The 21,741-nt window shown below is 46.9% G+C and overlaps 1 protein-coding gene and 1 pseudogene across 3 annotated transcripts in view; one reads left to right on the top strand and one right to left on the bottom strand.

The window, feature by feature from the left end:
* The window catches only part of SSH1 (slingshot protein phosphatase 1), a 51,494-nt gene extending 43,764 nt beyond the window's left edge, over positions 1–7,730 (top strand). For all 3 annotated transcript variants that reach the window (XM_060249343.1, XM_060249344.1, XM_060249346.1), the window contains 3 exons: positions 354–554; positions 3,485–4,064; positions 6,034–7,730. In XM_060249343.1, the coding sequence (XP_060105326.1) occupies positions 354–554; positions 3,485–4,064; positions 6,034–7,311 (2,059 nt within the window). In that variant the 3' untranslated portion in view covers positions 7,312–7,730. The remainder of the gene's footprint in view (positions 1–353; positions 555–3,484; positions 4,065–6,033) is intronic.
* A 13,520-nt stretch (positions 7,731–21,250) lies between these two features.
* LOC132579780 (U5 spliceosomal RNA) lies at positions 21,251–21,298 on the bottom strand (annotated as a pseudogene).
* Positions 21,299–21,741: the final 443 nt, after the last annotated feature.

Genomic DNA, 21,741 nt, shown 5'->3' with positions numbered 1-21,741 from the left:
AGGAATCAAGGCAAAGAGTGCCGAATTTCCTAAAAACCCCTTTGGTGAGCATGGAGTTCAGATCCAGGTGCAGCTCCAGCTCTTTCCATTGGCTCAGGATGGCTTTGGTCCTCCTCTCAGCTTTGTTTGTTTGTTTGCTTGTTTATTTATTAAAACATATCCTGAGTTTCTTTGTAGTTTAAGACAGCTTATTGATTAATTAAAACAAATAAATCTTCTGCTTTGTGGAGCAAAAGAAGCACCTTCACACACCACTGCCAAGAACGCCTTGAATGCCATGTGGATGATGATGCCTAAGACTGCAGGAACAAAACCGGCATTTCCTCCCATCTCCAATCTCTCTTTTTCACCAGGAAAAATCACTCCAAGTGTCTGGTCCATTGCAAAATGGGTGTGAGTCGCTCTGCCTCTACGGTCATAGCCTATGCCATGAAGGAATTTGGCTGGTCCTTGGAAAAAGCCTATAATTACGTGAAGCAGAAACGCAGCATCGCTAGACCGAATGCCGGCTTCATGAGGCAGCTCTTGGAATACGAAGGCATTCTGGATGCCAGGTATGGTGACGTTTGCCCCATACTGCACCACACCTGTGGGGATCCTCTTCCTTCGAGATATGCTGGTGCTCACAACGGAGCCACATATCCGCAAACAACCAGGGCAGCAGTCTTCTGGGGCAGGGATGCTGGAAAATACCAATGGGGTATTTCATGACTGACGATTCCTCCTGGCATATGGAAGCAAGTCTTGGGGAGACATTGTGTTCGAATCCTTCACCCTGCCCTTCTACCTCTCCATGGGCAAGGTATTTCTTGAAATGGAGAAGTGTTCTGTCATGCAACATCAGCACCCTCAAATGCTCCCATGCACTCTCAAGTGAAATTCAGACTTGTTCTGAACATGTAAGACAGTGATCAGGAAAGGAACATATTGATTTAACTTTTGAGTAGTTTCAGATATGCCAATGAAACCTGACTTTCCCATATCTGAGTCTTTGTGAAAGGGAGAGCCTGGTATTGCGTGTGCAGTTGTGACTGGTATGAAAACTCACATCCCCTTTAGAAGATGTGTTAAACTTCTTGTGAGCTCAAGTGCCTATTTAACTGGTTCTGCTGAACCACAGGTAATCAATTTGGTGGTGGAAAGTCCTGTCTAGTCATAGCTGACTTATGGCAGCCCGGTAGGGTTTTCAAGGAAAGAGACGTTCAGAGGTGGTTTGCTACTGCATGCCTTTGCATAGAAACCTTGGTCTTCCTTAGTGGTGGTTCCCCCATCCAAGTGCTAGCCAAGGTTCACCCTGCTTAGCTTCTGAGATCTGATGAGATCAAGCTAGCTTCAGTCATCCAGGATCGGGCACTAAATCAGAGTGCTTTCATGGCTTTTAATAGCAACTGAAGTCCTTCAGAGCCAGTTTGGTGTGGTGGTTAGGAGTGTGGACTCTAATATGGAAGAGCCAGCTTTGATTCCTCACTCCTTCACAAGCCACTACTGGTATGACCTTGGGGGTCAGCCACAGGTCTCTCAGAGCTGTTTTCTCAAGAGCAGTTCTTTCCGAGCTCTCTCAGCCCCATCTACCTGATAGGATGTCTGTTGTGGAGAAAGGAAGGGAAGGGGACTCTGATTGAAGGGTGGTGTATAAATCCAATCTCCTCCTCTGACATGATTTCATTCATTTGTGGGACAGTTACAGATTGCCTGGTAGGGGGTTGAGAGCTGAGGCTACGAGAGACGGGCTTGCCCCAGGTTGCCTGACACACTGATAGCAGAGATAAAATTTGGACCAAGGGCTTAATAGCTTCTGTGCTGCACTTCTGCCAAAGTAGTTGCCAGGATCATGGTTCTGGTCCAGCTCTGTTAGCCTCAATAGCCATCTCTGCAGCAGCAGAAGAGTGCCTCTCTTCCTGTGTCTCTCCTTGGGAACCTGGATTGCTGCCCAAGGAACTGCAGCTTGCACTGTCTTCCCAGTTGGCCTTGCTGCCCTGAGAGAAGTCTGGCTGGGGCAGCAGAAGGCAGCTTCTTGTTCCCCAGTCCCAAGGCACAGATTTACTTTTACAGTGCAGAGCCATCTCAGAGAGCTGCTATTTCAGGCCCAGCTTGGTGACTGCCCACAAGCCAAGTTAGAAAGGGAAGGAAGCATCCCTCTGCATGGGGGTCAGCATAGCTCATTTCATTGTTCCAAAGCCCGCTTTTCTTACTTGTGTTATGTTCTGGTGTCTTATATCCCTACGTGATTTCCTCTAAAACAAAAAAGTACATGACACTGTTTATTAAGACCAACCAAAATGATGTGAATGAATGTGCAAGCTTTTGAGCTCTCTGGAGCTCTTTACTAGAAGTTTTGGGGGTTTTTTTAAAGTGGGGTGAAAGTGGAAATTGATGCCTGTAGGCACCATCCGAAGGCCTTGCCAGTATCTTGTGTAAACTGCTGAGTGGGTCTATGTTGCTGGTGTCTACTTGAGCTCTGGGCCTTGGAAAGCTGCAAAAATTGGAGGCAACCCAGAAGATTGTCAACTGTCTCTCTAACAGCAGATGGGATGCATAGATCCCTTAGAAGGCCGTGCACAGAGGAAGGACGTAGGAGTCCTTGGATGAACGTATCAGTTCAGTTCATTTCGCTACAAGTTCAGCCTGCAAAGCCTTAATAAAAACAATGAGCCTACCATGTACAGTACCATGTGGGCTTCCAACAAGACCAACAAAAAAAACACAGTCTTGGATTAACAATACTGAAGGTAAAGTTTAGTTGATGCACAAGGTAGAAAGTCAACAGACGCTAAGACTGGATAGTTATGTCTTGTGCTGTGGGGAAATCCCAGAAGGACAGTGTCTTCCAAGGTTTTGGGGGGGTGCTTTGACCAGTGTAGCTACCTGCACACTCTTCTTGCTCCCAGCTCCAGGCTCTGCTTCAGCAGGTTCTTGCCTGCTTCATTTCTGACTTGCTCTTCTTATAGGAATGTCAGAGCTGCTTCCCAGGCCTGACCCAGCCCTCACTTGCTTTCCTTCCCATGGTTCTGGGGTTAGGTGCTCCTAGACCCACTTGTTGGACTTGAACCTCACAGGTGCAGACACAGGTGCACAGCTGCTGTATCTGTTGGGTGCAGACTGACAAGAGCATGAGCAACTCTTATAGCCAGTGCTGCAGAACTGGTCCCTCTTGGCTGCATGTCGCTCTTCATCCCCCAGGAGCCTTTGCCTGAGCCTGCCACTCTATGCTGTTTCTCTGCACTTGACCTGTTCATCTCCACTGCACAGATTCCTGCTCAGCAGGGAAATGAGATATTTGTGCTCATTAAAATTCCACCTTCCCCCCCCTTCCCAGACTTTGCATTGGAAGCTCTTCAGGACAAAGCCCCATGCACAGGAATGGTAGTCTGTTAATACTGTTGTGCTGTGGCCCTTCTTATGATTCTCAGTGTCCGGATCTTCAATGTCCGCTATTCAGGGCTTTGGTTGCATAACAGCAGTCTTTTTTCTTCTTATTCCTTAGCAAACAGCGTCACAACAAGCTGTGGAAGCAGCAGTCAGACGACCGCATCCCCCAGAACTTGGATGGCTCCAGCGGCCCCGACGCCTTCCTGATGGAGAATCTCGAGGTTGACCTTGACCTTCCTTGCCAGCCTACCTGTATAGATCCAAGAGTGAACCAGGAAGCTGTGGGCTTCCATTACTGCTTCAGGCGCCTCTCGGACTCTCTGCCTGGCAACAGGGAATCATTTTTCCAGGTAGAAGATCCAGAGAGGGACGTGCTTCTGGAGGAGGCTGATGTGGCGGCAGACCTCCCTTTCCCGGGCTTCTCAGAAAAGGCTGCGGAGGAAAAACTGAAATGCAAGGAGAGGGCAGAGGTCCCTGGCCTTGGAGAGAAGCCAGCCAAGAAGAAATCTGAGATTAGTCTCCTGAAGGATGTGGTTATGCCCGGTCTTGCTGTTCCGGAAGAGGAAGGCCCCAGAGAGGAGAAGCCCATTGAGAGGTGGAAGCGGCGCTCATCTGAGCAGGAGGAGGAGAGCAGACTGAACTGCGAGAACCTGAACAATAACAACAGCAAGAGGAGTTGCCCGGAGGATTTTGAGGTATGGGTGCAGCAGGGCAGTGGAGCGGATGGCCAAAGTTAGCACTGCAAACAGTGGTTTAGAGAGAGGTCCTCTTTCCTGGCTCTCCAACAAAGACCATTCGTGTTTGGGGTTGTTTTGGAAAGTGTGACTTCTGGACTGCCCCAACGTGCCTTTAACATACCAGCATGTTCGCTGTGAAAGGAGTCTTGTGAAGTTGTAGGTGCTGGGAAGGACCTTTCTATGACCAAGGTCCTGAAGAGAGAGAGAGAGAGAGAGAGAGAGAGCTGCTGCTGGTTTATATATTGGTTTTGAAAGCGTATAGCCTGCCTCTCTACCTGAGCCATTTCCAGCAAGGCTATCAAATAAAATGCAATAACAGATCCCATCAATATAAAAAACAGTAAAATACCCATACTGCTAAAGAGTGCCACAGTACAAGAGCCCACTCTGTTGAGAGAGCAAAGGAGGATTTCAGGGGGGAAGTGGGGAGAAGGGTAGGATGAGCCCACAAGTCTGGCCCCAAAAGCCAGCACTTGGGTAGATGGAGGCATATCAGGGCCCCTATAGCCTAGGGAATCAACTGTAAACCTAACAATTTGTGATTGCTGTTGAGGCCAGGAGTTCTTGCAAGAAACTCCCCATTTTCTAGTGGGGAAGAGGAAGTCTGGAGAGGAAGCTGGATGCCTTCATGTTGGCTGCTTTTCGCCACCCTGCAAGCAAGGCTGTTTTTAGAATCTGTGCTTTGGAGGCCTCTGGGAAGGCCGGGTTTATTGCAATAAAAGGAACACATTTCCAGTCATTTCTATAGCACTTCTAGTGCACCTTTCACAATAACAAAGTGAAGGAAGGCCACCATTCTCCCATTTTTACAGGAAAGCTTGCAAAATCGTGACTTGCCTTGGGTGAGGATTTCTGAGCCTGGTTGGTCAGACTTAGTCTGTGTATTTACATACCCCCTATAGGTGGCGCTCTCTTCCAGGCTTCCTGCCTCTGCTTCGGTGGCACAGTGCTTGATTCATTAATGTTATCCCAGTGTATAACATCTGTATAATGTCCCTGCAATACATAGCGAATGATGTACTAATAGAATCAAATAAATACTGATTGTGTATCATCATTCTAATTTTATAAAGTGATATCTAGGGCTGCATTGGCCTGCATAAGACATTGTGCCAATATGATCCTTGTTTATTTATTTATTTATTTATATATATTAAGATTTATACCCCGCCCTTCTCACCTAGGTGTCTCAGGGCGGCTTACAGCACAATAATTAAAACAATTTCAGTTTAAACAATTAAAATACCATTAAATCATAATTTAGTAAAAAAGATAGAATAAAAACCGGCGGCCTATAGATACATTTTTCATCCAGGATATTTTACATTGTCAGTTAATATCATAGGCCTGCCGGAAGAGGACTGTCTTACAGGCCCTGCGGAATTGCCCTAGATCCCGCAGGGCCCGCACCTCCTCCGGCAGCTGGTTCCACCAATAAGGTGCCGTTATTGAATAGGCCCGGTCCCTGGTGGATTTTAGGCGGGCCTCCTTTGGCCCGGGGACTACCAACAGGTTTTGTGAACCTGAGCGTAGTACTCTCTGGGGAACATGTGGGAAGAGACGGTCCCTAAGGTAGGCAGGTCCTAGGCCATATAGGGCTTTAAATAATGTCCCTGCAATAAATAATGTTCCAGCTAGGAATCCATCAGAGCGCAACTGGCTCAGTCAGAGCTCCATTGTGAGCCCAAGACAGGAGGGCAGCTCAAGCCCCCAGCCAGGACCCAAGCAGAGTGTGAAGGTCCCCCCCCCGACTCCTGCAGGGGGTACTCCAGAGTGTACTGCCTAGGAACTTTTCAGGTTGAACAGTGCCTTGCAAATGCATTAAGCAAATCAGCATGGAGCTTCCAGTTAGCTGTCGTGTCCCTGTAGACCTCCGCCCCTCCTGTTGCATGCCTGGCTTCTTAATTCCTTGTTCTGTTCTTTTCAGCACGATGCCATCTTTGGAATACTCAACAAAGTGAAACCTTCCTACCAATCTTGCACCAGCTGCATGTACTCCTCTGCCAGCACCTCTGCAGAAGCCTTTGGGGAACCATGCGAGAACCTGCATCCAGTTCCTTCGTGCCACAATTCCACGGTCTGCACTCAGCCCTCGCTCCTCTCCCATGGGACACCTGTGTTTTTAGAGCAGGCGCTTCGCCAGTCGCCTCCTATGGAAACCCATGGGGCTAAAGCCAGTGCCTTGCCTTTGGTGCTGGCCGAGAGTAGCTTGCAGGACATTGATAGTGGAAAACCTTTAGCCAGTTGGCCATTTAATACTTATGAGAAGGCCAAAGATGTATCGAAAGAGCCCGCTGGGGCCTTGCTTGGTCAGAGGAATTCTCTCTGTGACAGGAATGCCCTTTTCAGTGAAGTTCTGAAAGAGGACTCTTCTCCGAGAAAAGAGGTCAGACAGACAAAGGACCTGAAGTACTTGCTGTTCAGTAAAGAATTAGAAAAATCAACTAGCAACAGTTACTTGATGCAGCATCAGGAGTCGCTGATTCAGCTGCAGAAAGCAGGACTGGTTCGGAAGCATACCAAAGAACTGGAGCGCTTGAAGAGCCTGCCCTCAGAGACAGCAGGGCAGGTGAGGGAATGTCCTGGGAGCCCCGCTGATGCTGCCATACCTGAGGAGACACCTGACTTAGTGGCTCAGCAGCATCAACTACCTCTTCGAGAGCCACCACTTGCAGTCCCTGAAGACAAAGAAAACAATCCCGAGAAGCTGCAGAAAACTTTCCTTGCAGAGGGGGTGTCTCAGAAAACCTCCACGCCCATCTTCTGCAAAGTTGACCACATGAGCAGTTTCACAAAAGACTTTCTGAAGACCATTTGCTACACGCCATCCTCTTCTAGGAGCTCCAACCTGACACGGAGTTCCAGCAGCGACAGCATCCACAGCGTGCGAGGGAAGCCTGGCCTGGTGAAGCAGCGGACCCAGGAGATAGAAACCAGGCTGCGGCTGGCTGGGCTGACGGTCTCATCTCCCCTGAAGCGCTCCAACTCTCTTGCCAAGTTGGGTAGTCTGAACCTGTCCTCAGATGACTTAACCAGTGATGTGGACTCATCCGCATTGACAGACCTGAAAGAGGCCAAACTGAGCGAGACTTCAGTGCTCTGCAATTTAAGATCTACTTTGAAAAATACAGAAGTGGGCCCCAGGCTGTCGGTGAAATCCACCGTGGGGAAGTTGAAGAGCACTCTTTGGGAGGGGAAAAGCTGACACATTTGTAATTGTTTTAGGATTCTGTTACTTCTCTATTATATACATGCAGTTTTATCATCTTAAGAAAAGAAAGCTCAGTTGCTTTGTTCTCCCCTTCGGGTGATACCCATAAGTGAGGATTGGAAAGGGGGGGAATCTCTGACAAGGATGACCAGCCCAAAGTAAAGGCTGGGCAGGGGGACGGGTCTTGTGTACAGACATGGCCTTCTGTGTGTCTAGAGCAGAGGAGTCTCTCCATATCTGCTTGTTCAGAAGACTGCAGGGACTTCCTGGCCACACATGCCTGGCACAGTTTTTAAGAGGCTGTTTTGATGAAAAGCCTAAGAGGGCCATGCAAAATGCTACCTCTGTTGTTTAAGTATTTATATGTAGATAGGCGGGATTCCTTTTTTAAAAAAATAAATCTTGCTCTGAAATGGATAATTTTTTTTAAAAAAAAATGGTTGTCAGTCATGCTTGGAATGACCATTTGTCAGCCCCCCTTCCCCCCAAAATGACTGAGGCTTACCTGCAACGACAGCTTGTCTGTGCTGGCTTTCGAGCTGGTGGTTTTACTTGACTTTGTGGCACAGTTGTTTTGAGTTGTTTCTGTCCTGTGGGTGGATTGTCCAGAGTCCCATGTGGTTCCTTTCAGATGGGATACTACCGGTGCAGCATGTGGCTGCTTCATTGAGGGTGACCGCAAACCATTGTACAGATCTGACAAGTTGGATTCTGTGTTGTAGCACTTCTTAGTTTGAAGGCACTAGCTCATCATATGGCTGCTGAAGTTACGAGCTAGTGCTCACAAGTGTTGATATGAGATAACTGAAAAGGTTCCTCCTATTTGTCCACATGTGAAAATGGGGTGGGGGTGGGACATGTTTGGCCGGGGCGGCGGGGAGAAACACTGTTTTCCTCCATTTATTTGTTAATTGTTGTGCATTCTTTGATTGGCAGAAGAACTGTAGGTTGTCTCAGGAGAGGATTGTGGTTTATGCCAAGCTAAAGTTGTTTATGAATGAATGTTCTGTGTAGCATCTTCCATGTGGGTTGGATGGTAGTCTTTTTTTTTTTTTTGCAGGGGGTGGGGAATGCCAAGATGCCATTGGCGGGGGGGAGTGCAGGAAGCACTGTACACGAAGGCACTTTCTTTGAGTGTTTATCGTACAACTGTGCAAAAGTTACTTGAAGCTCTTATCCTGCTGAGATGCTTGGCTATCCTGAGACTAAAAATTCCTGTGTCAGTTTCTCTGTGGTCTTTTGGGGTCCTCTGAATGGTGCTTGGTGTGATGCAAAGCGCTGGTGGTTTTGGATCCTGCCTGCTTCTAATCTGAAGTCTCTTGGACTTCCTTGGGCCCAGCCAGATTGGAGTGCCAAGCAGAGAAAAGACAGATCCTTCCCATGGAAATCTCTGTACCTTTGCATGATGCAAAGTGTGCAGGCCAAATAGCCGGTCTGGAGTCCCAGGTCAGATACAGACATGAGTAGTAAACAGGACTTGGAGAACTTATACTGTTAGTTCAGGCACAGAAAGGAAACATCTAGAGTAGTATTGTCCAAGAGAGTGCTCTTTGGCTCAGCCCTAAATCCTAGTGACTCATGCAGAATCCATGGGGATGTTGCCTGGCCCTGGACTGGTAGCCAAAGACTATGCTGTCTCCCATCAGATGTTCAAGACAGCCACAAATATTCCAGGTGGGTCCACAGGTCCCCACTCAAGGGCCTGTAACACCTCTAAATGTTTCTACAAATGAGGATTTCTAATTTTACCTTTTACCATTTGAGTTAGTGGTGTGGACAAGTCAGGTGGGCAGAGCACAGGGCCCCTCCCTTGTCAGCATGGGGAAAGTTTCAGCTGCAGACAGCTCTGCAATTCTCCTCAGGGTTTACATAATCCCATTCTCAATGAAACCTGCCAGAATGAAACATTTTTTGAGACTCATTTCTCTTTCGGGGTGAGTAAAAAAAGCAAACCCAAGGAGATAAAGTGGCAAGTCAGACAAGAAGCCAACTGGTAGAACCTTTTCCACACATCAGAAGCCAAAAATCTTGTTCCTTGTCTGGAAGTCCATGTTTGGGTTATACAAGACATGTTGCAGATACTTGCTGAATCTAACTTGTATCTGGCCCTTCCACACACAGAGGTTTTCCACAATCCTCTTTGTTCCTGCAGTCCCTTCTGACCCCTGGAAGAATCACTCTTGAGGTTGAGGGACCCACAGAAGTTGGGAGGCTAGAATAAGGAGGAGCAAGTAGATGAAAGCTTGCTTTGTCCTCCATGGAGCTGTGCTTGCAGAGAAGGAAGGAGCTGTTTTGTCTCATTTCTCTTCTGTCCAGCTCCCTATGGCTGTGTTCCTCTGTGTGGGTCCTGCAACCCCAAGAATGATCTTTTCAGGGTCCTAAAGAGGCTACAGGAGTGGAGCGAACCAAGGAATAACCTGTGTTCTGTGCATGGGTGACTGGATACAAGCCTTTGACTTCGTGTCCATATGCAGAACAGACATGAAATAATGTACGTTCGTGGCTGTCCCTCAGATTTACAAACGGGACAGATGTTAAATGCAAAACTTCACTTCTGCAGCTTCCTCTGGACCCATTCAGTAAGCTCGAGAAGTTGAAGTACTGTATGTCATGCCACATTTGAGCTGTCTTTCTAGTATTGATTTGGTGTGGCAGTAACATCCAAGGGAGGGAGCTCTGGACTTCTTATGCCTTCATCAGAGCTAAGTTCACTACCTGTGGGTGTTTTGTCATGTGCTTGGGTGACTGACTGCCAGAAAGTGTTTTGTGTGAAATTGGATGTTATCTGTGAAAGGATTTGAGAAAGGACCTTTTCAGCACTGTGTGCATCTGGAAAGCCTTTTGCTCTCCTGGCTTAAAGATTCCTAATGGGTTTCAGCATTCTTTTCCTGAGCCATACTTGGCATATTTCATCTGCAATTTGAAAATCCTCACAGATATTGTCTCCTTGTGACTGAAAGAGTCTTTGTTTCTGGGTGACTCCTCTGTGTATCTGCTGACTGGCAAGTCCAGTGCACAATGACCTCGATGATGTGCATCCCCCTGCCTCTGGGTTCCTTAATTTGGGGAAGGGGAGTTAATTGCACATAGCTACTCTGTGCCTGGCATGTTCAAGTACTGTAGGATTTTTTCAGGGTTCGAGACTCTTGTAGCATTAAATGCGTTTAGTGTTTCTTCTTATTTTGGCCTCATGCATTACATAAGCCCAAAGGCTATATATGAGATTGCCACTACACTTAGGTTTCTTCAGGAGATGTCATGGGCAGAATTTCTCAGTTCTGTCTCCTGGCCGTCTTTTCCATGCAGGGTATAAAAAGGAGGAAGTGGCCTTTTTGAAGTTCCTCTCCCTCAGGAAGCCAGCTCATTGCATCAGGCCTTAGACAGATGGGAATACTCCAGCAGTAGCAAATGAGGAAGGAGCCAGGAAGCAGTGACCATGTTCTGCTCTTCATGGGTCCCCTGGTTTATCACACAAATGACAGTTGTTCTGCAGCCTTCCTTGTTAGGAATGCAGAATTCCCTTGAGCAGCAAGGCGCCCTGCCCTGCTTCTACCAGACTTGCTGGGGGCAAACTTGTATTTTCAACTCTGTGTGTTTCCAGTTAGGTTGAATAGTAAGCTGCTGGCTGAGTGGTGATTTCTCTCTCTAATGTCTCCCAGTTTTCTGACTGCAGGCTGTCTCCAGCACTCTATTCTGTGTGCATCAGGAGCCGTGATGGGCTGTGCTACCTCGCTGGACTCTAAACTCACAGCTTGGTTTGCTCCCCAGAGCACTGATTGTCTGCCAGACAGAGCAGGCCTCAGGGAACCCAGAGTGCCATGCCCTTGGTCAACATACATCAACAATGAGCAGGAAGCCCCTCCCATTCAGGAGTTCAGTTTTCCTCTACCTCTGCCATGGTGCTTGTTATATATGCATTGTTGCTGTTGAGAAGAAACCCAGCACTGACCCTCTTCTGGCGGGCCGGCCCATTTAATTTTAATAATATGAGCAACCTTTTATCCTTCAGTACAAACTCAGCTAATGCAACAAGCATCCCTGTTGTTTCTCCCTTTGTGATAGTTGTTGCCGGAGAATTCTTTAAGAATTGATTGCATGGGCCCAGTTTCTAAATTTTGTTTTGTTTTGTGGAGGACAGTTTATTTGTCCCCCCCTCCCTGACCAAATGAAGACCAATCCTTGCTTATTTTATCTCAGGTCTACATTGCCCCCCCCCCCTTTTCTGTAAGCCAATGGAAGGATCTAAGCTTCAGCAAGCCAATTCAGATTTTTTTTTCCAATCTAAAAAGATGCAGAAGCTGCCAGTCTGTTTGGACTGATGCATGAGAAAGCAGCGGCTTTATTTTTCTCCTGGCAACGGTGGTCAGTCTCTCTGTCTTTTTAAATTGAGTGCCTTGCAAATAGTTTACAAATACTGTGTATTTAAGTGATGCTGTTACTTTGTCCCTGTTAGTACTAGGGTATTTATGGTGTCAATACAAGCCCCTATACTAATTGTAAATATCATAATTACCTTATCCTGTCCTTTGGAATGGCTAATTGGGGTCTTTTTGGCTATTTGAAGAACTGTCAATAATGGTTTATTTTTTTAGAAAAAGAAACTCCTTTAAAAAAAACAAAAACAAGAAAACTCCTCCCTGTTCCAGGACTTCGCACAACAGTTGGGTTAATCTATGCAGCAACAGAAGCAGGTGGGGAATGACAAGGCTTACAGAAGACCTCTCTTCCCCCCACCTGGTGGAAATGGGGGCTCCAAACCAGGGCTCTCCCCAGTCTCAAATCTGACAGTGCACAAAAAGGCACCTTAATTCCAGCCTATGTTCTTCCCAGACGCTTTTATAACTAGCAAACTTCATGTTTGCTGTTCAAACAGCCTCATGTTTGTGTTGCAAGTATAAATCGCCTGTTCTCACATGGGCATCCCAAGGTGAGCCCTTTTCTTCTCAAAACAGGGAGATGGTTCCAGACACTGACAGCCCCAGCCTGCCCTCTGCTCAGTGCAACATGGCCCCGCTCTCCAGGCTTCTGGACCATATGTGCAGCTACAACACGTAGAAAGCAAGTGTAGTCCTGAAAAGGAAGTGCAGGAATTGGGGGAGGGAGTGTGAGTGGCAGGATTACTGAGGTCAAGCACATTACTGCCTATACATTCCTGCATACGTCAGCCTGGCTGTTGTGTTACATCATAAGCCTGCTGGTGGTGGGTGGGTGGATGTGTTCCAAAGGCTGACGCTGCAACCCCGATGCATGCAAGTTATTCGCAAGCCCATCAGCATCTGATCTGGCCCTATCGGTGCCTGAGGAAATGGGCACAACTGGTGGGCATCCACTGACTGTATTACTGACAGCTGAGTTTTTGGTACATCATTGTTTTCTCAATATTGTTTTTTAAAAATATTTAAATATGCAGTATTTTTTTTTTGTACTGTACCTTCACAGTAGGGGATGCATAATGCACTTTTTAAAAATGTTTTTGTTTGGTAAGATGTACTGTATTATGTGCTTCTTGTGAGGAAGAATAAAAAAGAAAACATCCCTTTCTTTATAAATTGCTGTTTGTAGTCTTTGGATCGAATTAACTGTTGTACACTTGGTATTCAAAAACAAGCATATTCTGTGCAAATAGCATGCCTGAATTACCAACAGAAATTCCAGTCAAGTTACCAGCCTGCATTATTGTTATTCAGGTTAGACCATAGGTCCTTTCTGAGCCTGTGGGTACATTTGGAATTCTACCAAAGCGTGGTGGGCGCAACCATAACACTAAATTGTTCAGGGTGGTAAGAACCAGAGAGGATTGTGAGGAATTCCAAAGGGATCTGTTGAGGCTGGGTGAGTGGGCGTCAACATGGCAGATGAGGTTCAATGTGGCCAAGTGCAAAGTCATTAGAGTTCTCACAGCCCAGGAATGATGGGAAATGAGAGAAACCAGTATGTCTGGAAGGGTACCATCACTGGTGCAGACTGCAGCTTTAAAACAGTGGACAATTCAAAGGGCATGACGATCACTTTGCTCTTATGCTCTCTCTTTGGATAGCACGTGTTTTCTTAATGTGTGTGTATGCTCTGCATGTGTGTGCAACTTAAGTGCGAGTGCATCCAGCCAGAACAAACAACTGGTATCTTAGCTCTTTAGCTGTAAATCATTGGATTACAAACTGACTTGCAAAATGTTCAGGATGAGTCAGCTTTGTTCCATTTCATGAGAAGCTGGCTCTTGCAGGTCCCATCAAATTTTGCCTTTAAAGGCGACCAGTCAGGGTTCGTCTCCAGGGCCTGCAAGGAGTTCCTTACTGCCTGGAATTGCTTTCTGTCCTGGAAGCTGCTAAAGGAAAAGAAACTGTGTTTATCTTAGCACTGCAAGGACTGCTTTCAAGCCAAGGATTGTCATGTGCTTCAGCATGGTCTCTAATTGACTATTAAAAAGTCATTAACAAGAATAAGGAATGATTTTAATTACCTCTGGAGTTGATGCAGCTCAGTTTTGACAGCTGTACAGGCTGGGCTCTGCTAAGGGCAGAAACATCACAAGCAGCAACCTCTTGGTATTCACCTTCCTGGTTTGGCTGAGTCACTCCTGCCTCCAGACAACCAGCGAGGGTTGCATGGGGTCACATGGTGTGTCAAAGGCACTGGTAGAAGTTGCTCAAATGAAAAAAGGAAGCTCATCAAATGCAACTTAGACCTGATCGTGTACATTTTATCCCATCCTTCCTTCAAGGAGCCCAAGATGGTGTACGTAAGTCCTTCCAGCTCCATGTTACTGCTGCAAAAACCCCTGTGAGGCAGAGAGAATAAGAGGAAAGGCCCAGATCAGTGGGGATCCAAACTGTGTTGTGACAGTCTTAACTCTGCAGCACACCACGCTGGCTTTGTCTGTGGGCTCTGCTCAGGAAACCATTGCCTGGGCGAGCCCCACACCTGAATTCCGGAGCCCATTTTCTTACCTGCCTGCCTTATCTTAGTCTGGATGTTTGATAGCATAAGTGTCAAACATCAGGCCTTGGGGAGCTTAGTGGCACCTTGGGGGGGGGGCTCCAGCATGGCCCATCCCCTCCCCCCCAGTGCATATCATGCTATTTATTTGAGACCAGAAAGCTACAACTGGCAAGTTGTCATACAAGTACAGCCACTGCTGAAAAGTCTCCAGCTTGACATTTAATTGCCATGTATACTCTGAGGCAAACTTGTGGAGGTTAATGCTTCTCATGCTGGGGAAGCATATCAATAGAGCTCAGGAAATGGGGCTTTGATGGTCGGTCTTTTGTCAGATGAACATGAGAGCCCTGCTGGATCAGAGCAGGGAGGGTCCATCTAGTCCAGCATCCTGTTTCACGCAGAGGCCAACTGTTCCTCTGGAGAACCAACCAGAGGCTGTAGAGACCAAGGCCTTCCCCTGACGTTGGCTCTGGGATTCAGAGGATTAGAGCCTCTGAATGTGGAGGTTCCCCTCAGTCACCATGGCCAATAGCCACTGATAGGTTTATCTGTCAAGAATCTGTTTAAACCCCTTTTAAAGCTGGTTATTCCTGTGGCCATCACTACCTCCTTTGGCAGCAGATGCCACATTTTAATCACTCTCTGTGTAAAGTAGTGTTTCCTTCTGTCTATCCTGAGACTACTGCCCGTCAGTTTCATTGGATGTCCTTGAGTTCTGGGAGAGGGAGAAAAATTTCTCTTTGTCTACTCTCTCCATAATTTTATAAACCTCTGTCAGATCCCTCTTAGTTGTCTCTTTTCTAAACTGAAAAGTCCCAGACTCTTCAGCCTGTCTCATAGGGAAGGTGCTGCAATCCCCAATCACCGTAGTTGCCCTCCTCTGTACTTTCCCCAGCTCTGCAGCTTTTGAAAATACAGTGACCAGAACTGTATATAGTATTCCAAATGAGGCTGCACGTAGATCTATGCAGGGCATTACAATATTGGTCCTTTTATTCTCATTCCCTTTCCTAGTAATCCCTAACACAGAGGGCGTTTTCGCACTTACCTTAAGCCGGAGCGACGTCCCTCTTCACCGCGCACGGTTTTCACACTAATTGGTTTCTGGCGGTTTACATTTGCGACGCAAAAGCCGCGGGACTTTGCGGCTCTTCCAGGTGCTCTGGAGCAATTAGTGCGAAAACCATGCAGACGCTGCACGGTGAAGAGGGACGTCGCTCTGGCTTAAGGTAAGTGCGAAAACGCCCAGAGTTTTCCTTTTTCACCGCTGCAGCACACTGAATTGACATTTTCATTGAGCTTTCCACTATGATTCCAAGATCTTTCTGCCTCTCAGTTATCTTCAAGTTCAGACCCCATTAGGCTAGTTTTGAAGCTGGGAATTTTTTTTGTTCCAACGTGCGTCACCTGACACCAACACTGAACTTTATTTTCCACATTGTTGCCCCGTAACCCAGTTTGTGGAGATCCTCCTGGAGCTCTTCACAATCAGCCTTGGTTTTCACTCTCCTGAATAATAGGCCACCTGCAAACTTGACCACTACACTGCTCATCCCTAGATCCAGATCTTTTATGTCAAAACCTTCCTTCTCCCAAGCCTTTGTAGGGATTGCCTATCTGGGATGTGCTCAAGGAAGTGAAATGTGATGGATGGTACCTGTCCTGTCTACCTAGAGCTGAGATGTCGAAATCTTGTTATGAGGGTCGGATCTGACATAAAAGAGACCTTGTTGGGTCAGGTCACATCTGGTTGGGCCAAGTGATGTTGGGCCAGGCCATGTGTGTACCTATTTAAGATTAGGTAGCAGAGATACCTATTTAAGATTATGTGTGTACCTATTTAAGATTAGGTAGCAGCCCCGTGGCGCAGGGTAAAGCTGTAGTATTGCAGTCGGAGCCCTCTGCTCACGACCTCAGTTCGATCCCAGCAGAAGCTGGTTCAGGTAGCCAGCTCCAGGTTGACTCAGCCTTCCATCCTTCCAAGGTTGATAAAATTAGTACCCAGCTTGCTGGGGGGGAAAGGGTAAATGACTGGGGAAGGCCATGGCAAACCACCCCGTAAAAAAGTCTGCTGTGAAAACATTGTGAAAGCAACGTCACCCCAGAGTCAAAAACGACTGGTGCTTGCACAGGGGACTACCTTTACCTTTTAGCAGAGATATAAATTTTATAAAGAACACAGACAAACACAAATATATATTTTTAAAAACTCGTAACATACTTAAAACGTTAGCACTCGTTGGTCTTAAAGGTGCTTGTTTGTATTTCTCCATTGGGATCCAGAGAAATGGACAAAGGGAGCTCTGGCTTTTTCCTTCCTTCCGCAAGGAAGAAGCCTCAGCCAATGGAGAAAACAGAGGTTTTGTTCTGTAGCTCCTGTGCAATTAAGCAAGCCTTGCAAAACAAGCTGTTATGCATAAGGAAGCAAGATATAGGGAGAAGGGAGCAGATGATAGCCAGTTGCTTGGGGGCCTGATTCGGCCCCCGAACTGCATGTTTGACACCTCTGACCTAGAGGAACTTGTGGGACTGATGTGTGATGGTGGGGAGGGCAGGAAATTAAAGGTATGGAATCTGGCCCCCCAGCTTCTTTTTGTTTTCCATGCAGCTTTTTAGTTGTCCGTGTCTCATTTTGCCTTGCTTGGTGTGCCCAGCTCCCTCTTTCTCTGCTCTCTTTCATCTCTCCTTCTGGGATCTCCTCGGCACCTTGGCCTCTCCTGCTGGCTTCAGAACCCAAAAGCGGATCTAATAATAATAATAATAATACTTTTTATTTATATCCCGCCCTCCCCGCCGAGGCAGGCTCAGGGCGGCTCACAACATAAAAACACATTATACATCGATAGTTATACTTATAAAATCATGATTAAAAATAGATTGCAGGTTATATTAAAATTAACATTATGGTGCTATAAACATTAAATCTTCAGTAAGATTCAGTAGCTAAAAGCATTTCCAGCGGCACTTTCTTAGCTTGTCATTAGTTGAAGGCTATTTTGAAGAGGTGGGTCTTACAGGCCCTGCGGAATTGGTCTATACATCGCAGGGCCCGTACCTCCTCCGGGAGTTGATTCCACAGCAGTGGAGCTGCAATAGAGAAGGCCCGATCCCGGGTGGCCTTCAATCTGGCCTCCCTTGGCCCAGGGATATTCAGCTGTTTTTTTCCAGCTGACCTCAGCGCTCTCTGGGGCTCATATGGGGAGAGACGGTCCCTCAGGTAGGCAGGTCCTCGGCCATATAGGGCTTTAACGGTGATAACCAGCACTTTGTAACGAACTCGGTATACCACTGGCAGCCAGTGCAGCTCCAGCTGTATGTGCTCCCACCTTGGGAGCCCCAACAGTAGCCTAGCCGCCGCATTCTGCACCAGTTGCAGCCGCCGAGTTCGGCACAAGTTGATGAGCTGATCACTCACACAAGTTTCCTGAAGGGGACCTTTCTGGCTGTGATTGGCTTGTTTCTACTCATCTTCCCTGGGCTTCTGCTTTGATCCTGTCAAGGCTTGCTTTGTCCCCAACAAGGTTTCATTCTGCCCATCCAAATACTGAGTTTGCTTGCAAGTGACATATATGATGTGTATTTTAAAAGTATTCATGGAAAATGAATGGCTATGACAGAATGAAGTCCTCCAATCCCTATCAAGAACCTTTTTTAAGGAACATAAATGGATTTTATTGAACTTTGAATATGTTTCAGAGCAATGCCAGACATTTCCCAATGCAGCTGGCATCAGCTTAGTAATGTAATCTCTTGTGCCATCTCTTGTTCCCAAACTGTTTAAATCCACACCCACGGTTTTGAAATTCTTGTTCCTTTTTTGGCTGATTATAGCGTGTGCTGCCTTGGAAATCCTTTTCTTCAGCAAGCCTGGGTGTTTCTTTGTTGTTTTTTGATCTAGCAAGCACTTAGAGCTCACGGAACAAAATGGTAATGCTGTGCAGTGAACTAACTGCCTTCGGTCAACTGGCACACGCAGCTATCAGAATGCTGAAACGAGCTGCCCAGATGCCCCTAAGATCAGATTAACAGCCCAGACATTAAAGGCCTGTGTCCACACATACCATTTTCAAGTGTTTGTTTCTTTTGCTGTTATTTTTATGGTTGTTTGTTACTGAGAACTCTAAATAAAAAGTCGGGGGGGGGGGAAGGGGAGTCGATTGGAACTTGAACCAGGAACCTCCTGGTGTGGTTATGGGCATCCTTTTGTGGTCAGTTGCTCAAGGCCATGGATCTGGTATGGGGGTGGGGGAGAATACAGCCTTCTCTAGCAGGCACCAGCATGGCTCCATTCCCAGCCAGTGTGTTGTACTGGTTAAAATGTATGAGGAGGATCTGGAAGACCTAGATTCAAATTTCCACTATGCCATGGTGGAAGCTTGCTGGGTGACCTTGGGCCAGTCACATGCTCTAAACCTGATCTACTTTACCAGATTCTTGTAAGGATAAAATGGACAAGAGGAGGAGGATGTGAGCTGCATTAGGTCCTCACTGGGGAGAATGGATGGGTATAAAAGAGATAAATAAATGCTTTTGATAAGAGCTGGTCTTTGCTTTGACTATATGGCACTTCTGATTTCTCTGCAGCTGCCCTGCCTTGCCTGTTGTTAAATCTCTCTACAATCTTTTTCGCATACAGCTCACCTCGCAGTCACAATCCTGTTCCCTCCGCAGCGTCTGTCGGATTTCCCACCATCTGCGCTGGAGTTACAGGAAGTGCCGTGCCTTTTGCGTAGCAAACGTAAACTGGGTTTTAGCGGTTTACGTTTGCTACGCAAAAGCTGCGGCACTTCCCGTAACTTCGGCGCAGATGGTGGGAAATCCGACAGACGCTGCGGAGGGAACAGGATTGTGACTGCGAGGTGAGCTGTGTGCGAAAACGGTCTACATTTTGCTCCTCCCATCAGGCAGATATCTTTCAGACTTCTCCCTCTGAATGATGCCCACAGTAAAGGGATGTTGACTAACTGATTAAGCTCCCTGCCTGTGACAGCTCCTGATTCAGCAGGTAATCAGTCCACGCCCACTGTCTTTGTCCATCTACTGCCAAGCATAGACAATCCATTTTGTTTGGAGCCCTTATGAATGTGTCTCCTTCCATACAGACTGGAGAGACAGCCTTGCCTTGGTGGGTGCAGTGCCTGGTCTGGGGGAGCCTTTAGCCCTCTCTGGTCTTTGGCCTGAGCAGTAACTGCCAAGCACTAGCAGCCACCAGGAGCAGCAGTTCTGTGAGATGTCTAGACCACCAAGAGCCAGACCTCCCAGTGGATCATCACCACTAGCAATGTATCTTACCTTCTTACATAATGTTCTAATCAGGCCTTTTTTGTAGCAGGAAACTCCTTTGCATATTAGGCCACACACCCCTGATGTAGCCAATCCTCCTGGAGCTTACAGTAGGCCCTGTACTAAGAGCTCTGTAAGTTCTTGGAGGATTGGCTACATCAGAGGTGTGTGGCCCATTATGCAAAGGAGTTCCTGCTACAAAAAAAGCCCCTGGTACTAATTACCAAATGTGCCCGTTACAGTTTGCAGTGCACAAAATCAGATACACAGTGTGATATGGCAGTTACAGTGGTAGGCTTTGACAAGGGAAGACCGCTTAGGGTTGCCAAACCCCAGGTGGGGGCAGGAGATCCCCCGGTTTGGAGGCCCTCCCCCCGCTTCAGGGTTGTCAGAAAGCGGGGGGAGGGGAAGGAAATGTCTTCTGGGAATTCTATTATTCCCTATGGAGATTTATTCCCATAGAAAATCATGGAGAATTGATCCGCAGGTATCTGGGGTCTGGGGGGGCTGTTTTTTGGGGTAGAGGCACCAAATTTTCAGTATAGCATCTAGTGCCTCTCCCCAAAATACCCCCCAAGTTTCAAAAAGATTGGACCAGGGGGTCCAATTCTATGAGCCCCAAAGGAAGGTGCCCCTATCCTTCATTATTTCCTATGGAAGGAAGGAATTGAAAAGGTGTGCCATCCCTTTAAATGTGATGGCCGGACTCCCTTTGGAGTTCAATTATGCTTGTCACAGCCTTGATCTTGGCTCCACCCATAATGTCTCCTGGCTCCACCCCCAACGTTCCCAGATATTTCTTGAATTGGAGTTGGCAACCCTAAGACCGCTACACAAATCCCCACTCAGTCATTAAATTCAGGGTGTGGCTTAGGGTCAGTCACTGCCTTTCAGCCTCGACCTACTTCATAGGGCTGTTATGAGCATAAGATGGGGGAAGGGAACCCTTTGTACACCAACCTGTGCTCCTTGTCCAAAGGGCAGGACAATATATGATAAGATATCTCCAACAGAAAGCCTGCCCCTAACTGTCAAGTAAAATAGTCATACCATATGACCCTGAGGGGGAAAAATGTTGCCAAAGTAGAAGAGTTAATGCAAATGCATGAAATGACTTTATATTGAGTCAGATCAGTGCTTCAGGTTGAGGGAAAGAAGTGCTGGAGTTCTACTATGGAGTGGATTCCTCCCCACTTCCTGGTTGGCGTCGAGCAGAAAATGTTGTGATTTCCTGGATTAGGGCAGCAGCCTGAGAAACTTTTTCCTGGTTAATGCGACTTGTGCAGAAAAGCATGCATGATAACTATCTACTGGAAGCCTGTTCTAAAGGAACTGCATTAATAAGTAACTTTGTTCTCCAAATAGCTGGTAATCTGGGTACCTTTCCATTCTGTGGGGGGGGGGGAGAACAGCTCTCTGTGTCACTCAAAACTCTGCACAGACCTTAACTAAGCCAAAACTTAATCTCCATTTCCTTCTTTAAAAACAAAATCTCTATTCTGTCAAATACATTGACGAATACTTAATACGGTCTGTTGATGAAAAATTGATCAAATGGAAGCCCCATGCACATTGAGAAAACGGAAAACAATTTACTATCTTGCTGGAAGTCAGAACAAGAACAGAGGTCCTGCTAGGGGGAAAGTCAAGAAGCTGTGATGTGAAATAGGAAGAGCAGGTATTTTTGGTCTTGGGGGATGAACTGGATGAACTCCACGGAAATCTCTGGTAAAAGGCAAAAGATCTCTGCGATCTGAAGAGAAACCAGTACTTGCAAACTATTTTCTTTCTGAAAGTATTTGGTGCATTCATACTTCTCGTTGCAGGCAGCAGCAGTTCACGCCCACGTGTACTGTGGCAATAAAGTTCTTTACTCCTGTTCACGTGGCCACTGCTGCAGAGGGTTAAAGTGGCGCTGGTTCTGTTCAAAATGGGAACTAAGCAAACAGATTTGTAACTTGGCGTCCTGTAGAGTTCTCTCATTTCATCTACACATCCGTTCTTTGAGCGCAGGGGAGACTGTGAGATTATCACTTGCCTTTCACAGGGGACCAAAGAAGCAGGGGCTGCCCCAACTTCCTCTCCCAAGTTCCCTTACATGGGAAGGAGTCAAAGGTCACAATGACCAGCCCACCTAGTCAAATGCTTCTGCTCATAAAGATGGCCAGAGCCATTCTGTTCCAGCCACACCTGCACAGTTTT

The sequence above is a fragment of the Heteronotia binoei genome, chromosome 11 (genome assembly GCF_032191835.1).
Source record: "Heteronotia binoei isolate CCM8104 ecotype False Entrance Well chromosome 11, APGP_CSIRO_Hbin_v1, whole genome shotgun sequence".
Taxonomy (NCBI): domain Eukaryota; kingdom Metazoa; phylum Chordata; class Lepidosauria; order Squamata; family Gekkonidae; genus Heteronotia; species Heteronotia binoei.
This window is presented reverse-complemented; position numbering and strand designations above follow the sequence as displayed.